The sequence below is a fragment of the Bremia lactucae genome, linkage group LG12 (assembly GCF_004359215.1).
Source record: "Bremia lactucae strain SF5 linkage group LG12, whole genome shotgun sequence".
Lineage (NCBI taxonomy): Eukaryota > Oomycota > Peronosporomycetes > Peronosporales > Peronosporaceae > Bremia > Bremia lactucae.
In genome coordinates this window covers 1,685,313-1,702,141 of record NC_090621.1, presented here as the reverse complement: position 1 = coordinate 1,702,141, position 16,829 = coordinate 1,685,313, and the positions used below count along the sequence as shown (strand labels likewise).

General features: G+C 43.9%; 6 protein-coding genes across 6 annotated transcripts; 2 read left to right on the top strand and 4 right to left on the bottom strand.

Annotated features, from left to right (window-relative positions):
* The first annotated feature begins 5,076 nt into the window (after positions 1 to 5,076).
* On the top strand, positions 5,077 to 6,785 carry CCR75_002684 (uncharacterized protein). The gene is made up of 2 exons (XM_067960781.1): positions 5,077 to 6,040; positions 6,104 to 6,785. Exons 1-2 carry the CDS (start codon positions 5,703 to 5,705, stop codon positions 6,174 to 6,176), a joined length of 411 nt encoding a protein of 136 aa, XP_067820843.1. The 5' UTR covers positions 5,077 to 5,702; the 3' UTR covers positions 6,177 to 6,785.
* CCR75_002685 (uncharacterized protein) lies at positions 5,105 to 5,531 on the bottom strand (the record flags this gene model as incomplete). The annotated part of the gene is made up of 2 exons (XM_067960782.1): positions 5,105 to 5,446; positions 5,505 to 5,531. 2 exons carry the CDS (start codon positions 5,529 to 5,531, stop codon positions 5,105 to 5,107), a joined length of 369 nt encoding a protein of 122 aa, XP_067820842.1.
* CCR75_002686 (uncharacterized protein) lies at positions 6,265 to 6,682 on the bottom strand (the record flags this gene model as incomplete). The annotated part of the gene is made up of 2 exons (XM_067960783.1): positions 6,265 to 6,479; positions 6,541 to 6,682. The coding sequence occupies 2 exons, from the start codon at positions 6,680 to 6,682 to the stop codon at positions 6,265 to 6,267; spliced, it is 357 nt and encodes a 118-aa protein (XP_067820841.1).
* Positions 6,786 to 6,852: 67 nt separating the features above from the next.
* On the bottom strand, positions 6,853 to 9,311 carry CCR75_002687 (uncharacterized protein; the record flags this gene model as incomplete). Its single annotated transcript, XM_067960784.1, has 6 exons — positions 6,853 to 7,839; positions 7,900 to 7,981; positions 8,044 to 8,529; positions 8,592 to 8,742; positions 8,800 to 8,831; positions 8,898 to 9,311. 6 exons carry the CDS (start codon positions 9,309 to 9,311, stop codon positions 6,971 to 6,973), a joined length of 2,034 nt encoding a protein of 677 aa, XP_067820840.1. The 3' UTR covers positions 6,853 to 6,970.
* A 312-nt stretch (positions 9,312 to 9,623) lies between these two features.
* Positions 9,624 to 12,083, bottom strand: CCR75_002688 (uncharacterized protein; the record flags this gene model as incomplete). Its single annotated transcript, XM_067960785.1, has 1 exon — positions 9,624 to 12,083. One exon carries the CDS (start codon positions 12,081 to 12,083, stop codon positions 9,624 to 9,626), a length of 2,460 nt encoding a protein of 819 aa, XP_067820835.1.
* Positions 12,084 to 15,464: 3,381 nt separating this feature from the next.
* Positions 15,465 to 16,781, top strand: CCR75_002689 (uncharacterized protein; the record flags this gene model as incomplete). The annotated part of the gene is made up of 1 exon (XM_067960786.1): positions 15,465 to 16,781. One exon carries the CDS (start codon positions 15,465 to 15,467, stop codon positions 16,779 to 16,781), a length of 1,317 nt encoding a protein of 438 aa, XP_067820834.1.
* Positions 16,782 to 16,829: the final 48 nt, after the last annotated feature.

The window sequence follows — 16,829 nt, the reverse complement described above, 5'->3', positions numbered from 1 at the left end:
GCTTGAGCCTGTCTCAAGCTAAAGTCCTCCTGTTCCGCAACGGATATTGCTTCTTCAAGCGTATCCAGTTCCAAGCGGAACAGGTGGGTCTTTACGGGACCATCCGTAAGACCTTGCATGAACACCGTAATCAACGTGTGTTCGTGGACTGGGTTATTTGTAATACAACTCGCTAAGAGTCGTATGTGCTGGGCATATGCGTGCACATCACGCTTGCCTTGCTTGAGTTCCAGAAGCTCTGAACGAGCTCTGAACTCAGCCCTTGGTTGTTCAAACGTCTGTTTGAGCCGGGTTTTGAAAGCCTCCAGCGACCCAAAGACGTATGGGTCGCGCAACTTCAGGCCCAATGCCCAAGTTTTGGCACGACCTGCCAGATTTGATTGAGCGAATGCTACTTGCATTTGCTCGTCGACGATATGACGTGCCCTTATGGCATCGTCCAACTCGACAAACCATATCAAGAGAGAGTCTTCTTCGACTCTCCTATACTTAGAGATATCAATCTTTAGAGTTTCGGGACGACGCGTATGCGTCATCTCAGGTACAGGGGTCTGTACCTGTTGTAACTTCAACAGTTCTGCCTGTTGAGAGCCTTGCTGATTCAGCAAGGCTACCTTTTCCTTCACCTCGTCAAGTTCCTGTTGTATGAACTTGGCGATGGTTGAATGGAAGGCATCTCTGTCCAAACCGAACAGCATGGCCAAGATTGCATCGTTTCGTACGGTCGAACTCATTCGTTCGACCGCACTCCTTTTTGTGTAACTTAGAAAGGAGTAACTTTCACGCGAAACGTGATGCGTATTCCCGCCATCATCTAACATGTCATGTTAAATGTGGGAAATGTGGACCTTGGACGGACTTCAAAGTGCTACCAAGTGTAACGGGGCACTACGACTTGTACTTTTTCAGTACAAGTTCACTTCGCACTGCTTCAGTACAAGTCCACTTATCACTGCTTCCGTTGCGAGTGGTGCTTTACGTAACTTCACGTACACTAGTACGTGCAGAGGAAGACTTCTCTTTAAGACAATTAACTTAAAGAGGGTTAATTGAAAACTGTATCAATATAATTAAGTTTCTCTTCCTTCTATCTGTTAATACTAACTTTATTATGAGCTGATACTAAACATGCAATTGAAATCCTATCGGTCTCTTTCTCTTTACGTTTACAGCTGATTTAGCTGCGGGATAAATAGATATAATGGCCTATACCTATTTATGGATAAGATTTTCGAACATTACTATATAAAGTAATATCCTCCAAATATTATCTACATTTTAGATAATATAATAATTAACAACCTTTAAGTATTAATTTCATGTAACGATACACCCCGTTACAAAATTACAAGGCCGCTAGTCTACAAGTGTCCCCATTCACGGGGTCATCGTCTTCGTATTGCAGAAGCTAGCAGTCGCTCTCTAAATAGCGAAGCGAGACTTCCATTGCCGAGCGTTCTTAAGTCCCTTCAATTTCAAGTGGGAAAACATGCTGCAACATTTTTTGACAAGCACACGATCCGCATTCAGGCGTATACATGCCATTTGTTGTTCGACACTTGCGATTGCTGCTTCCCAAGCACATTGTGGTTTGTCAAAGGTATTGAAGCAATTAAACAACTGTCGGAGTCAGTTGCCAAGTCATTTCCGTATTCAGACTCACTATTGTACAGCCCTTGTGTTTTTAACATTTCGGATGAAGAATAATACGACGCGTCACTGATTTGGTTAGCGCCGGAGTGAGAGTTACGCCTTGTGTGTACCGGCGTCTTCCATCCTTTAAAATTGGGAAGCGCGAGCTTTTCCTTCGATTCGAGTTGGTATGAGTGCCCACCGAACCTCTTAAGAAAAAACTCTACCTTCCGTAAAGGACGCCGAAATCGTCAACATAATGGAAAAGTAAGACTCTCTTGTGATCTATGCGAAATCGTCAACATAACGGAAAAGTAAGACTCTCTTGTGATCTATGCAAATAATTGGTGACGAAGGTCCCGTTGCTGTTGCTCGCGCAAAGTTTGCGATTCGTGCATTGAACTTGTCAAGCTGACCGCGAAGTAATTGATCGCGAATGACCTATCGGTACCTGAAAGAGTGATATGCTCCTTGTCAACCGGACTGAACTCCTATATATTCAACAATTCACTGTTGCAACCTCGATTTTGCCGAATCCCTTGGCAGAGAGACCTTGATCTTTTTTTTCTAATCAGACCCATAGCAACTATACTTCATAATGCTGAGACTGACTAGGAAGTTTCCTCGTTAATTCTTCTTACAATAGGTCCAGGCGGGAGCATATTACAATCGTCTGCTGCTTTGTTGTGATCTCGGAAGAATCAGTTGATCTTATTGTGCTTTTACTGCTCTTGAAAATACGCTTTTCAAACAGAAGATAGCACTTAGCTCAAAGGGATGCATTGTCGAATTCATTACTTCAGAAGTAGGATCAATGGATAAGTAGCTAAACAAAGATGTGACAGACTTCACTTGGTTCTAAGAAATCCTTGAGCTAGGAATCATTAAGCTTTGTTAGCTTGCACGACTCCGTGAGTTGTTAAACCCATTAGTGCTATAGAACTAAGAGACTTTCTGAGTCTAGCTTGCACGACTCCGTGAGTTGTTAAACCCATTAGTGCTATAGAACTAAGAGACTTTCTGAGTCTAAAAGTCTTCCTCTAACTTTAGGTGCGAGGTAGCTCCGCTACAACATGTCACTATGTGATATTTCAACATCACGTTAGTTATGATTTTCGACAATAGTGCGAGCCTTGATATTATCCGACATATATTTAATGTTTTGGGCTTGCTTAAAATCATGCCAGAGCGACCACTATTTTCAACAAAGCTATCATCATTGCGTTCATAGCTTATAGATCATTATCATTCATGTACGCTGGAACGGGCTAAATCCTAGAGCGCGCTCTTGTAGACGCACATAATTATTTTGGCTTTTTTAAATCATGGAAGGCTCAGGGGACATCGCTTGGGCGTATTTTCCCGATCCCAGCCGTGTTGCATTCAAATGAAACGCCGGACCAATACGATGCGGAAATTCCTGCGCCGCATTCATGCGCATTCCGATGCGATGAAACAGCGGTCGCAGCGAATTAATTTCGCTCGTTTGCGTGTGAAAGAAATCATGGGTGGTACTGTACCCCCTGTTTCTTCTCACAACGCTACTTCAGCTAGTCCATTTGAGACTATCGAAGTGGTTTAAGCTGGTGCTCCTTTTCATAGACAGCCACCAAGCCGGGCACATCAATACGTAGGGTATCGATCGGTTCCCAAGAGTCAAAACTCTTCGAATAACCTTTCCATTGGACGAGGATCGGATACCCTCGCCCCACGGAGCGGTGGGCAAGCCAGTTTCCAACAAGGAAGCGTTGATTCCCACCCGCATCCATCATTGCAGGTGGCGCCCGATAGTAGTGGCGACCCGGCTGAAATTGTGCTTTCGCACTAGACACACTTTCCTGGTGTATAACCTCGAAGTCTGGTCTGCGCGATAAAGCGTCAGCCAAGACATTTGACTTACCCGGCTTGTATTCAACTTTGAAATTAAATCCAGAGAAGAATGTGAGCCATCTTGCCATTCTAGGCGAGAGGTGCGGTGAGTTTATTGCGGTCCGCAGTGATGCGTGATCCGTATAAACCACAAATGGTTCGGTGCCCAATAGGTGCACACGAAACTTGACAAGACCATACTTTATTAAAAGTAGATCTTGCAACGGCTATGGCAAAACATAGATAAAATTTTATGGCAGCGTATTAATCTATTTAATATAGAAGAGTATTTAGTGCATCGAGCGTGTCTTTAGTTGTAAGTCTTCTCTTAAGGATATTCACCGAGTCATCGACCTGATCAGAATCGATAATTGTCTAAAAATATAGAATTCGTATCAAAACAGGCGAATCTAGAAAAGCAATTGAGTTTCAACAAATAGACAATTTAAACAAGCGAATGAAGTTTTCTAGAATTGCAATGTAGGACTTCGGTGTAGATTTTTTATCGACGACGTACCTCATCTAACGACGTCTGTTATGTTAAACAAATTTAACGAGGGGTATATTTTATCGATCAAACAAGGACACTTCATGGAATGAGACCAGATAAATGTCCATTACTATATACACATTTAAGATGCTAGATCTCTGTAATCAGCTTCCGCTTGCAACAAACTACGAGAAATTCTGGCGACGTGCATTAAAGGATGCAATTGGGCTAACAAGGTCAGCTGCGCGTGTCGTTCATCGAACGGAGTCGTTCAAACGAGTGCATCAAAGGTTCCATGTTCTTTGCCAAGATGAGTATTCCAAGTAAGACTGCGTTGATAGTGATCTTCATTATGCAACCACAGCGGATGCTGACAACGAGCATTGGACACATTTCAGGGGCTGCAGTTGATACTTATTAAAGATGATTTACAATCTTGATGTCAATTTTTATATATGACAATCAGGGTTCTGCTCGAGCTGTTAAAGCATGTGATTTTGCGCTTGGCAAAGCGGTATAGAGATTACGGAAGGGCCACCGCGATGTTGGCTTCCATCGTCTGCGCCGATGGAATATGTGAGCTTGTAGGTATTAAATTAAAGCTCTTCTGGTATCCACATGCTTGGAACTTGTATCCTTACGAGCACTGTTGAATCTAAAGCACGACATCTTATTTGCCATCGACAGTTTTTTGATACGATCTGCGGACGCATTGCATTATCTGCATCTGTTGTCGGCTGGTTCGAAAAATGAGATTTTCGACTTTTCCAAATGTGATGTTTAAAGAGTTGACACTTTAAATAAATTGAGAAGGGCATTGTAAATACAAAAAAAAACTTGCTCTAAGACCACGTCCCCTTGCACGCGGTATCCCTATGGACTATTTAATGTTCAAATGGCTTGCCCAACGACCAAATGCATATCGTCTGCGAGTTCCCTCATGCAACATAAAGCGATTCGTTCATATCGACTTGGTTAAAAAAAAACAGATTGATTTATGGAGCCGTCGAATCACAAAGTTAATCATAAGTTTAAATTGGCTTCAATCGCGTTTCCTCGGTAAATAAAATACGAAAGAAATAAAAGAAAGGATTTCAACGGTTTTGTATTATGTTACTCGACGCCATATTTGTCTTTTAAATCCTGTAGCTCTTGCTTTTGCTTGTTAATGTCCACAGTCGTCTTGCGCTGCTGCATCTTGTTAGCCTGGTAATAGAGAACGATGAGGTACCGGCCGCACACGTTAAATCCCGACAGGTGATCCACCGCATTCTTCGCGTCGTAAATGTCTTCATATACTACGAACGCTGTGCCACGAGTGTCGTTGTTGACCCCTAAGCGGATTTGTCGAATGGCCCCGTACTTGCCAAAAATGTCATATAACTCTTCGGACGAGATTTTGAACGGCAAATTTCGCACATACAGGACACGATTTACCTCTGGAGGAAGCCGAGCCTATCGTAAAAAGCTCTGAGACGCGGGGAACGAGTGTTTCTTGCCGCAGATTACGTACATTGCTTCGACGAACTTGGGTTGCCATGGAGACTTTAGAAACAAAAATTTAAATTAGTAATGGGGGCCACATAAAAGCATTGCTAAAGCTGACGTTTGAGCTAACAAAATAACTGCAGAGCGCTGTTACGTAACCGGATAATTAAGAAAATAAGTAAATTCCGTAAGAAGAATATTTAGAAGTTGTCGTATCGGGGCAATGGCGTCGTTTCTACTCGGCGACGAATATGCGTCCTCCTCCTCTTCAGAGGGTGAATATGCGTCTATAGCAACTTCAGACAATTTCATATCGTCCAGTGGAGCAGATTCCACTACAAAGCAGCTGCTGCCATCAGCAGAAGAGCTCTTTGCAAGCGAAACAAGCAGCTTATTGACGTCTCATGTGGTACCGACATCCAAGCGTAAGTATGATCACATATCAAGACCAGCAACTAAAATCGCCAGGACTGAGTCTGGAAAAGTTGCTCGCACGCTTCAGACCGCGCCATTTGCACCGCCGCAGCTACGTCGACCAAATATATCAACGGAAGATCGCAGGTACGAAGCAAAATATGGGATCCTAGCACATGTCTACCTTTTTTATAATTGAATTGGTTTTAGCTCGTGGACTTCCGACACGACGCTAAAGTTGCAGAAAAAAGCTCAGCAGACAGACGCAAGGAAAATGCAGTAACATTAAACCTCTTTGTTACTTCAGAATGTAGAAAAATGCCAAAATATTACGTTTTTATTTCGATGCAGTTAAAAAAAAACCTGTCGGTTTAAAATAAAGGGGAATCGTTGACCGCCACTTCATCGCGCGTAAACTTAGTCGAGGGCGACAAGCGAGATGATTGCGACTCCTTAATAGCCACGAGCCGATTATGAATCCGCACCAACTTTTTCTGGAGCTGCTCAATCCGATCGGGGAAATAGCGCAGTCGATCCGCGTAGCTTACAAGCGAGCTGTTCTCGGCTTGATTCGCCTCTTGGAGACCTGCAATGAATAAAGTCTTCACACTTGCAAATATTATAGTATACAACACATTCACTCTTACAGGCAATAAGTCCGTCCACGGTACTTTGTAGCTTCTCTTGCGCAGCGAGTAAAATTGCGACATAATTGTGACAGCGCTCAACCTTGGGCCAAAGCGTCACAAACATGCCTTGGGCAAATGTAGCATCTTGTCTCGTTGTCATCTCTTTAGCTGTGAGAAGCACTTTGTCCAAACAAGTCACGAGGCTCTACGCGCGAACGCAGGCCATTCACTTGAGCGCAAGTCTGCGACTGAGTTTTCGCCTGTCGGAATTACGTCGTGTCCTCATATGATTGCAAACAAACAAAAAAACAATGCAAAACGAAAACAGAATACAAACGTCAAGTCGCTATTCTTTTTCCAATGCTCTGATTGGATCATTTTCGACCCTTTCAAAATAAATACTTTTTCCGTGCCATCAAAAATGCAAAAAGACCACGACTCTCATCAATTATAATCTTCCCCCTCTCGAGTCATTCTCTTCTTCACTCTCGCCTTCAACAAGCCGCATCGGCGGACAAACTCGTTTCCGTGGTCTCGCTCCATCCTCTTCACACCAAAGCTGCGACTCTTCAGAACCAACAGCCTTTTCCATCTCGTCTTCATTCACACCCTCGATAGCATTCCTTCCAATCTCTTCACACACTTCGTTGTCGCTATCGACAATACGAGTCGTCCCTCCTCGCCAACTCGAAGGACCTTCGTCGTTTGAATCATCCTCAATCGCTCGAATTGTCTTTCGACTGCCAACATCCTCCTCACTGTCACGATCCGAAAACCCCATCGAATCGTCCAGAACGCGCACATTCCGACGACATGGACGTCGGATCTCCACGTCCTCGCGCTCGTCAAATCCATCGTCCACACGCATTCGTGCGCCTTCCTCATCACTTGAATGCTTACACTCGTCTACTGTTTGTGCCTCGCGTTCTGATCGCTCTAGCTGTCGCTGGCGTGGCTGCTCGTTGTCACAATGACTGTGCCATTGACCATCATTCTCGTCGTCGGAAAATTGACCAATTGGATGCTCGGATTCCGATAAATCGTTCACTATAATCGAATCATCGGACGCATTGTCGTCGTCGGAAAATTGACCAATTGGATGCTCGGATTCCGATAAATCGTTCACTATAAACGAATCATCGGACGCATTGTCGTCGTCGTCGTCGTCGTCACTGTCACTCGATCGATACCCGTGGCGATGCGAAGGTACTGCATCGTGGATAAAGTTACTCGTGACGTCATAAGGATCACGCAATTGCGTCGTGATGCTCAGCTTTAGGCCATAGAGATTGTCGCAAAAGCGGAAAGTATAGATACCTAACGAGCCCCAATAATGAGAAAGCGCATTTCATAACGGACGAAAGTACGGTTACGTACCTTCGGGTACGTCGAGACGCAAGCCTGGAAAGGTTACGACACCACATTGAGCTCCCCGAGTTCGTGTGAGTACACAAGTTTCCTACACCATGGTGTGTCAGACACCAAACAAGAACTTGGTTGCTTTTTTGACAAGTCACGTACTGCTTCATCCCAGACACTTAGACAGAGTTCATTAAAGTACGAGCTACAGACCAAGACATCGTCATCACCGTCTTCGTTCATAAAAAAGGGCATACCATCGGCCATTTCTTCATCCTCTTCCATCTTCAGGACATTTATTGAGCACATTTGGTGTTCGGTACACACTTTAAAAACGTTTGGAAAATCGACAATGGCAAGTCCAACACGCATATGAATGTAGCCATCTTCGTTCTCATCGGTCGTATCCAGCACAATAGTTCGAGAGACGTGCAAATGGCCATCTTGCGTTTCGTCGGTTTTTAATACAGGAAACTCGTCGTGCATCAATCGCGTCGTGTCGTCGTTGTCTCGGTGATATTGTGCAGCACTTTTTTCGAGCACAACGATACTCCATTGGGCCTTAAAGTGGTCGACTTGCTGTTGAAATGCGTCTTCCTCTGTTATCTGATGTGTTGAAATACGAGCAGCCATGGAGGGAATCAGGAGCTACAATCATTTCACGATCGTAAACAAAAGTAGTTTCGTTTTAATTACCATTTGGTGCTTACTTGGACAAGATTCCATAACGTGACATTGATCGAAAAAAATGACGTTACGGATCCATTTGGAGAAAACTGCGCCATGATATCACACCGACAGATTGGACACTGCATCTCTTCCATTGGACGCGATAAGATTGAGTTTAGAAGACACACACGGCTGCAAAAATTAGTGTCAGAATGATAACCTTTGTTGGTACGGTCATGGCTACATTACCAGAACGAGTGGCCACAAATCGCTGATATTGGCTACAAAACAAAACACGACTTAATGTAGCCTTATTTTTATGAATAATGTCGTGGTAGTGAACATACCTTAAACATTGTATACTGGCATATGATGCACTGAAGCTCTGCCTCGAGAGTGGCTGGGGTGATGTATCCATTAGCAGCCATTACCGCGTCCGTATTGGCGCTTGATTGACCGCTCGAAATCAATGGATTCCGAGTCAAGACGCTGTTTTGTATGACGTCATTCTCTTTTGTGATATTGCTCTTGTTGTCTTGATTATCAATACTGGTGTCATCATTGCTGATAAACTGCATTTCGTCTTCACTCTCATTGGTATTGTGTACGTCTTTCTTGTCTTTCTTTTCTTCATAATCGTTTTCCTCGTCAAGATCCACGACCTCGTCAAGCTGCGTCTTTGACTCGGCAATGTCAGAAAAGCTTGCTTTTTCCGCTGGTGCCTCGCCTTCCGCATTGTGGCACTCTTTCCTTACGTCCATTTTCAAAACTTTAAATAACCTTTTAAAATGAATGAAATAATTACATGTGATCCATTTCCATGAAAATAATCGAAAGCTGTGTGAGCATACACCACATAGAAAAGAATTATTTTCAAGTGATTTTAAATTCCTTACGGTGCAATCGTGTGTCAAAGTTTTTTTCTAAAACTGGATATCCTACTAACTTTCTGTTCCAGAAAAAGAACGAGTTTTTATTTTCTTTTAATATATCGATTCTTTGATTTCTCGAAAGAAAATATAACGTTACAAAAAGTGTCAAGAAAGCATTTCGACAATAATAATATGGCTCCCCTAAATGGATACCCCCGTCTGGCTAAGATACTGCGACGTTTTCGACGCCTTTTGTAGCAACGATTCAATTGTCGAATGCATTTCCGCCGCTGTATAACACTGGGACGATATCCGCGGCGTTTGATTACAAGAACTCGTAGTACTCGAGGTCGAGCTTTCATTGTCGCTATCGTATTTCCAGGAGGAGCCATTTCCACCCAGTCCACGCGTTTTTAGTGGTCGATATCGATCCCCTGATTCCGACGTGGGCCAATCAACGACCGATTCACTATCAATATCATACAAATCCGTCATGGAATCAGCTGGTCGAGTACTTCCAATAGAGTCACTGGACGATCCAAACGAATACGCCGCACAAGCGCGAGGTTTTTTAAACGAATACGATTCGCGCGCAAGGGCTTCAATTCGAGCACTAATGGTAATTCGAAGAGTCTCAATAGTAGCCATCCACTCGCTTGATACATGGCTACATCCGAGCAACGGATCTCGTTTCCATAAATCCAACGTGGCTACACAATACACACTCGAATCCTCCGTGTCATTTCGTGTCGAATAAAGTGGAAAGCTACAGAAAGACACGACACCACACTCGGTGTGGAAAGGATGCATTTGAAAGCGCACGTCTTTCGCCAAATCTGCCACAAAGAAGGTACTTTGATGATAAACGGCATACGCACTCACACTTTCTTCACGAGGCACGATATCGTCAAATGTGACGGGCGATGTTTCAAGTTCCAAGAAATCCGCATCATCTACGTCCAATTCAGGAACAATAAAAGCACTCACGAGGCAATAGACGTCATACGCTCCAACGAGATTAATACTACAGCCATGCCACTGAGACGAAATCGATACAACTTGATACGCCAAGTCTTCTAATACAGGATCGTGACGCAACAGTCGTAATAATCGTGCATCAAAATACAATCCCGTCCCTTCGACATACTTTGCCCGAGCCATTTCCGTCTCGGATTGAAAGACTGGTGCTTTAGGGTACTCACATGAACCCATATACTCAACTTGGTAATCCATCTTTGGCGTTCCAAGTTCCACACACAAATGGGTACAATCATGTGTAGCCATGAGCTTTTTGGGTACACGATTTCGCGCAATGATAGAAGTCTCCAACGTCGTTCTTGCCATGTCGTTTTCAAGTTGTTGCTCGTGACGCATGGACGCACTTGAACGCAACTCGGTCTTGTCTTGCGATACTCTCCTTTCGTGTGTTGCCACTACGATTCCTAACGCAGGATCCAAGCCCAAATCAATCTCTTTTCGATTCGACAGCCGACTCGAAGAACTACGTTTACTCGCGTCTCGTGCCCGTGACGAAACCACAACCGACTCGACTGCAGGGAATTGAAACACACTCATGGTCGCACTTTCATTCGTTTGAATCGTTAAACCATTCTGTGCTTCTTCCACACAACGCACACACGACACGCTTTTGTGGCGACGTAATCGTGAAAAACTCTTTGATCCAACACAATGGATACACAGCCATTTGCGACACGTTTCGCACTGTTTTTTGCGTCGAAATGGACCGATTTTGCGCTGACACATGTCACATAACCGTTTTTCTTTGACCGAATTTAACGTACCGGTACTGGTCGCATTAAGTGCGAGTTGAGCCAGCCGGAAGGCTTCTATTAAAGGCTGTAGCCGCACGAGACTTAACGCATCGGACCGAAGGCGCTGGAGACACGCGTCATCGAGGGTTTGTACCTCTACCACGTGACCCCACATCCACTCCAGGACGACTTCTACCGTCACAAACGCGTGTCGATCGACAGTATTCCCACTTGCTCGTTCTTGAATGATATAGGTAATACTCCAATCGTAATTAGCAAGACGTTTAGGGTGAAAATTTGGACGACGAGAAGCAAAACTCGGTACTTGCACTTGCCGGTACAAGTGCAAGAGTGATGGTACGGAACTGGCCGATCGATGCGAGTTGCCTAGACTTGATTTGTCCGATCGTTGCAACCGCGTGGATAAGGTGTAGCTCAACAGCACAAATTTGTCCAATGATACAAGTGGAATGGCCTCGTGCGGGGTAGGTGTGGGTGGTTTAGTGACATACGGCTTGATTCGCGCGTATTGAAGGGCGACATGCTCATGTTCGGTGGTCGAAAGCTCGAGCACGGGGTACCGCGCGATACGGCCACCGGAGATGTAGGAACCTGGCAAGAGCTGGGCAAGAAGTGTAGGAATGGTATCGTCCTTGCCACCAAGTGAGGTTGGTGCCGTGAGAATGGCTTCGACTTCGGCCAAAGTCGCTTGGACGGGCTTTATAGCTCGTATTCGATAGCCTGTCGCGTCAATGTGTTCGTAGAGCTGCGTCGTGTCGTCGGGCACGGGTTTGAGAGGATTCCACGGGACGGGCTGGAAGATCTCTTTGGCTCGTGCTCGTCCGTACAAGCGCGCTTGCTGCTCGTTCTCGACAGCTTCGAGCGACATACGAAGACGAGGGTGAGAGACGGCAAGTGACGGTAGGGGGAGAAGGTTACGAAAGGATTACAATTCCTTGGGAGAGAGTGGTGGAGGGATACATTCTAATTGAGGAGGAGTTGGTGGACTCGTGCCGTGTGGTTGATTGCGGGGCATATGTGAATGAGTTGGATGACGAGATGGCATGGAAGTGACGATTAATTGTGAACGGACGTCTTTGCGAGGCAAGCGGGGAGTTTGACGCACGCAAACGGATGGAACGTGGTCCTGGAATCACAGCTTGCGACAGCTCTTGTAAACGTGATGTATTCTTTTTTAGGAGAGGTATTGTAAGTTTAAGGGAATCTAAGACACAAAAAAATATTCGTAACGAGGGAAGGGTTCGTCTATATCGCCAGAAGCGTAAAGGTACTTAGGTATCCCTAGGTGATACGTAAGCGCTGCACACCTGCGTTCGTGGTTAGGGCTGGCCAAAAACGAGTTCTGGGTGTAACCTCCTTTTTACTATACGTCCAAGGACAAAGGTTACTACTGCCTCTCTTGGCAGCAAATTGGGTGGCGGAGGACGTCAGATGGAAAAAAATGAGCGTTTTTTCGCAAGGAATCAGAAAACGAGGATAGAGCTGATATCTTGGTATTTGAAAGTCGTTTTGCACTCTTTATGTCTATTCTTGGAAAACTGATACGGAACTGCCTAATATTCTTACATAGAACCTTCGTTGAATTAGTTTGCTCTTAAGAGATTAGAAATGGACCTACCTCGATGATTCATCTTGACAATGGTTCATCTCGCATTTCTTTTCATATTAAATTTGCGGCAACTACTTTGTAAGCCATGGTCGCAAATTTTAGAAGAAGCGTGGCTTCACTGGTTTAACAAGCCTTAAAAGTCGGATTTAGCGCTTCATTTCAAGCAGACAATCGCCTGTTTTTCGTCTGGAGATATCATTCCGTGAGAAATAATAGCATAATATCAGGTCAACGTAATTGAGAAAGTAAATCAATCGCTCGATCAAAGTTCTTTCCGAAAAAAATGTTTATTGTTTTCTCGAGGTAATTTGCTTGCCGGACAGCTGTTAAATAACACACTTAACAATGTTCAAAGCTGAATTTGTTTGAATGAACAACTTTGACAATATATTCAAAGTAAAAGTATTTAAGCAATACGGATTACACAATTTAAGTCTGAATCGGCATCAACTTGTCATATCGCGTCGTTGAAACGTTCTTGTTGGCGCACGTACGTTGCCAATCGTGACAATGCTATAGCCCACGTAAAATCGTAGTAATACAAGCAAGATTCACGGGTTTTCAGCTGAGTTTCTTTACGATTACCAGCTGCCTCAGACCCATACGAAGCAATTTATTCCTTAAGTCTTTCCTACCAGTGTCAACTTATACTTTGGAGTGTAAGGGGTGCATGGATAATCGTTTTTTTAGACCAAACGTCGCTTTCTATTGGGCGTCCCAGTCATACAGCTTTTTTCGTACTAGCTTTTAAGTAATATAAAAGTAAAAAAACAGTCAAATCGTATAAGTACTTATGCACAGCTATAAAATAAAGGCTGTACCGATGTTTTTAAAAATTTCAAACGAAAATATCATTCATTACTCCAATTCTCGAGGTGGTCAATCCATGGAAAAATATGGCTTTTTAAACTTCTTTCTCCCTTTCTACGGCTGGTGTGTCGTTTTGTCGGAAGCTTGGGTTTTCTTTTACGGTCCATAGATTTGGTTGCTTGGAGCACATTCCTTGATGCACATCGAAAATATCCGTTGCTGTCGAGAGAATTATTGCAGATCAAGTTGCGTTACGCCAACGAAACATTTTCCTTGTACTCAGTCACAGCTCCATGTTGCGATATGACCTATGGTAGTGTCTCTTGCAAACAATTATTATTGAATTGCAATGTTATTAATTCACCAAATGGTGGCTTATTCAGAATCGCCCAAGTCTGCGATTTTCTAACCTCTACCTGCCAACGTCGCCTAAAAATCTTTTCAGTGCAAAAAGGCTGGTAGCGGTTCTCGGTCATGCATCAAATATTTTAGGTGGGACGTTATAAGCTGCCCTGACTAGATAAGCATCTCTCTCAGTCTTCATTTTCTGTCTCACGCAGGAATATACATATTTCTTCACCGGACTCTTTACACGAATATTCACAGTCAACAACAAGCAAACGCTCGTTATCACAATAACAAAGTACTCTGACTGAAACCGGAAGTCTTGCATTGTCTCCAACTAGTAAGTATCTGACCGCAAGTATTCAAGTAAGAAATTCGTTCAGATTAATTTGCCGATTTAATGTGCTTACGTAAAACAAAAACAAAAATCGTTGCTCTTGGATGAATAAGCTCGAAAGGGGCGTAGTCGGTTTGTACGTGTCAGGACAATTAACTCTCGAAGGTTTCGGAGCCGATTAAAACAATATGTAAATACACTAATGTTGTACTTTGCCAATAAACTATTTTTACAAGATATTTTTTGCAACGAATTTAACATGATAAAAATCTTGCGATCAGAACCACGAAGGTTTTATTTCTTTGTCGTGGGATACCCTCAATGATTTGACGCCTGTCACGTTCGTATCGGTAGAGCATGGAGAATGCCAGCGCAATAACATCAAAAACTGGCGGTTATTCAGCTGTTAATTAAAATATTATTGAGTTGCCAGTTAGGAAAAATATTATCTAGCTGCCAATGAATCAATATTTTCGTTTTCATAATGAAATCTGGATGATGGATAAAATGTATTGGTCCTTTTTACTTTTCACAAAAGTACGACTGGTTGAACTTGAACAAGAGCGAAGGTTCTGTTTCTTCAAGACGAGCAGCTGCTGCGAACATGGGTACACTCAGAAGCTGGGTATAACAAGCTGAAATTTCAATCTATGGTCGGCAAGAAAGCACACTTTAAATATACCACGGGACTGATGACGCTGGCGACAACAGAAATGACCGACTCGCATTTGAATGCTTATTGTGCCCGTAACCTTGCCACATGTGGAAAGAATGAATGCGATCTCGTGCCCTAGAATGCCAAGGAATAGCTCATATTTCAGCAACTTTTGCACGTAATTATAATTTGTTAGCCACGCTTGGCCATCGCTGACATTACGTCATGTAAATTTATAAAGTTTCAGGCCGTTTAAATAGACAAAGCGTCTTTCTAGCATTCACAATAAATTAGTCAAACAATGTAAGTGTACCATTTTATAGATCATTTGGTCTGTTATACACAAAAGACACTCATCTTCTCATGGCTACTTTCAAATCCTTAAATCATATTATTCGAACAGACGGGGTCGAGACGAGCCTACAATAATTGATTGCTGGTCGTGGATTCAAGGTCAAGTCTCAACGTGGCGTTCCCCTCTTGTCCAAAGCCCATGGTGACACGAACCAAGCTCAAGACTCGCGACCCGAGCAACAGTTTTAGCGCTTCCTTTGACGGTGCTAACGAAGGTGTAAGCCCCTTTATCGCGCCATTTGGCGCGTCAGAAGCTCACGTGTGTGCGTCTTCTGGATCGATGCACGCTCCTACACCCACGACTGTCGATGCTGATGACGTTGGTCTCAAGACCAAACGCTCGCACTGCCTCGTCATCTACACGGGTGGGACTTTTGGCATGGTACCAGACAATAATGGCGTATTGCACCCAAGTAGTGGGTTTTTGGCCAAAAAAATTCGTGAAATGGATGAATTTTTATTTGTCAATATGCCAATTGTCACCGTTAGCGAGTGGCTCACCCCAATTGATTCATCGGACATGACGCCCGATGATTGGACAAAAATTGCTAAAGAAATTGAAGCCAAGTATTGGGATTATGATGGCTTCGTGGTATTGCAAGGCACGGATACGATGGCTTACACGGCGTCGGCCCTCAGCTTTATGCTCGAGTATCTGGGCAAACCAGTCGTCGTGTCAGGAGCGATGATCCCATTGCATTTTCCTCATAGTGATGCACGTCGCAACTTGATCATGTCCGTCATGTGTGCCACATCATTGGCGATTCCAGAAGTCTGCATTTATTCCAACAATAAATTATTGCGAGGCAATCGGACGACAAAAGTTGCCAATATGTCGGTCGATGCCTTTCATTCGCCAAATTTTCCGTCTCTGGCAGTCACGGGAGTCGAGGCTATCGTGGATCAGCCGTTGATTCTACCATACCCTCGCTCCCGTTTTCAAGTCTTTACAAATCTATCGACCAATATTTGTGTCTTCCACTTAGTCCCGGGATTTGATGACGAATGCATTGAAGCATATATTGAACGTCACAAGGCGTCAAAAGATCGACCACTTCGAAAAAAAGCATTGATCTTTGCTCTTTATGGCACGGGCAATGCTCCGTTGCGAAAGGATGGCTTCTTGCGTCTTGTAAAAGTCGCACTTGAGGCCGAAATTCCTGTTACCATTACATCCCAATGCGTGCGAGGACGAACGCAATTGGACGCGTATGCAACGGGTGTGACGTTGCTAGAAATGGGTGTGATTACGTCGCTCGACATGACGATTGAAGCGTGTGTAGTGAAGCTTTCGTATTTAATGGGCAAAGGCTTTACAGGGACGAAACTGAAAGAAATGATGGAGACGGATCTTCGTGGTGAATTGTCGATTGTTGATGCGGTAATTAAAGGAGAAGAAGTGAGTCGCACGCAACAGTATCGCAAGACCGTCGTCCGTAACTTTGCATCGCACTAATGGCTTTTGTCCAATAAAAATGGACAATAATACCCTATTTGACTTTGC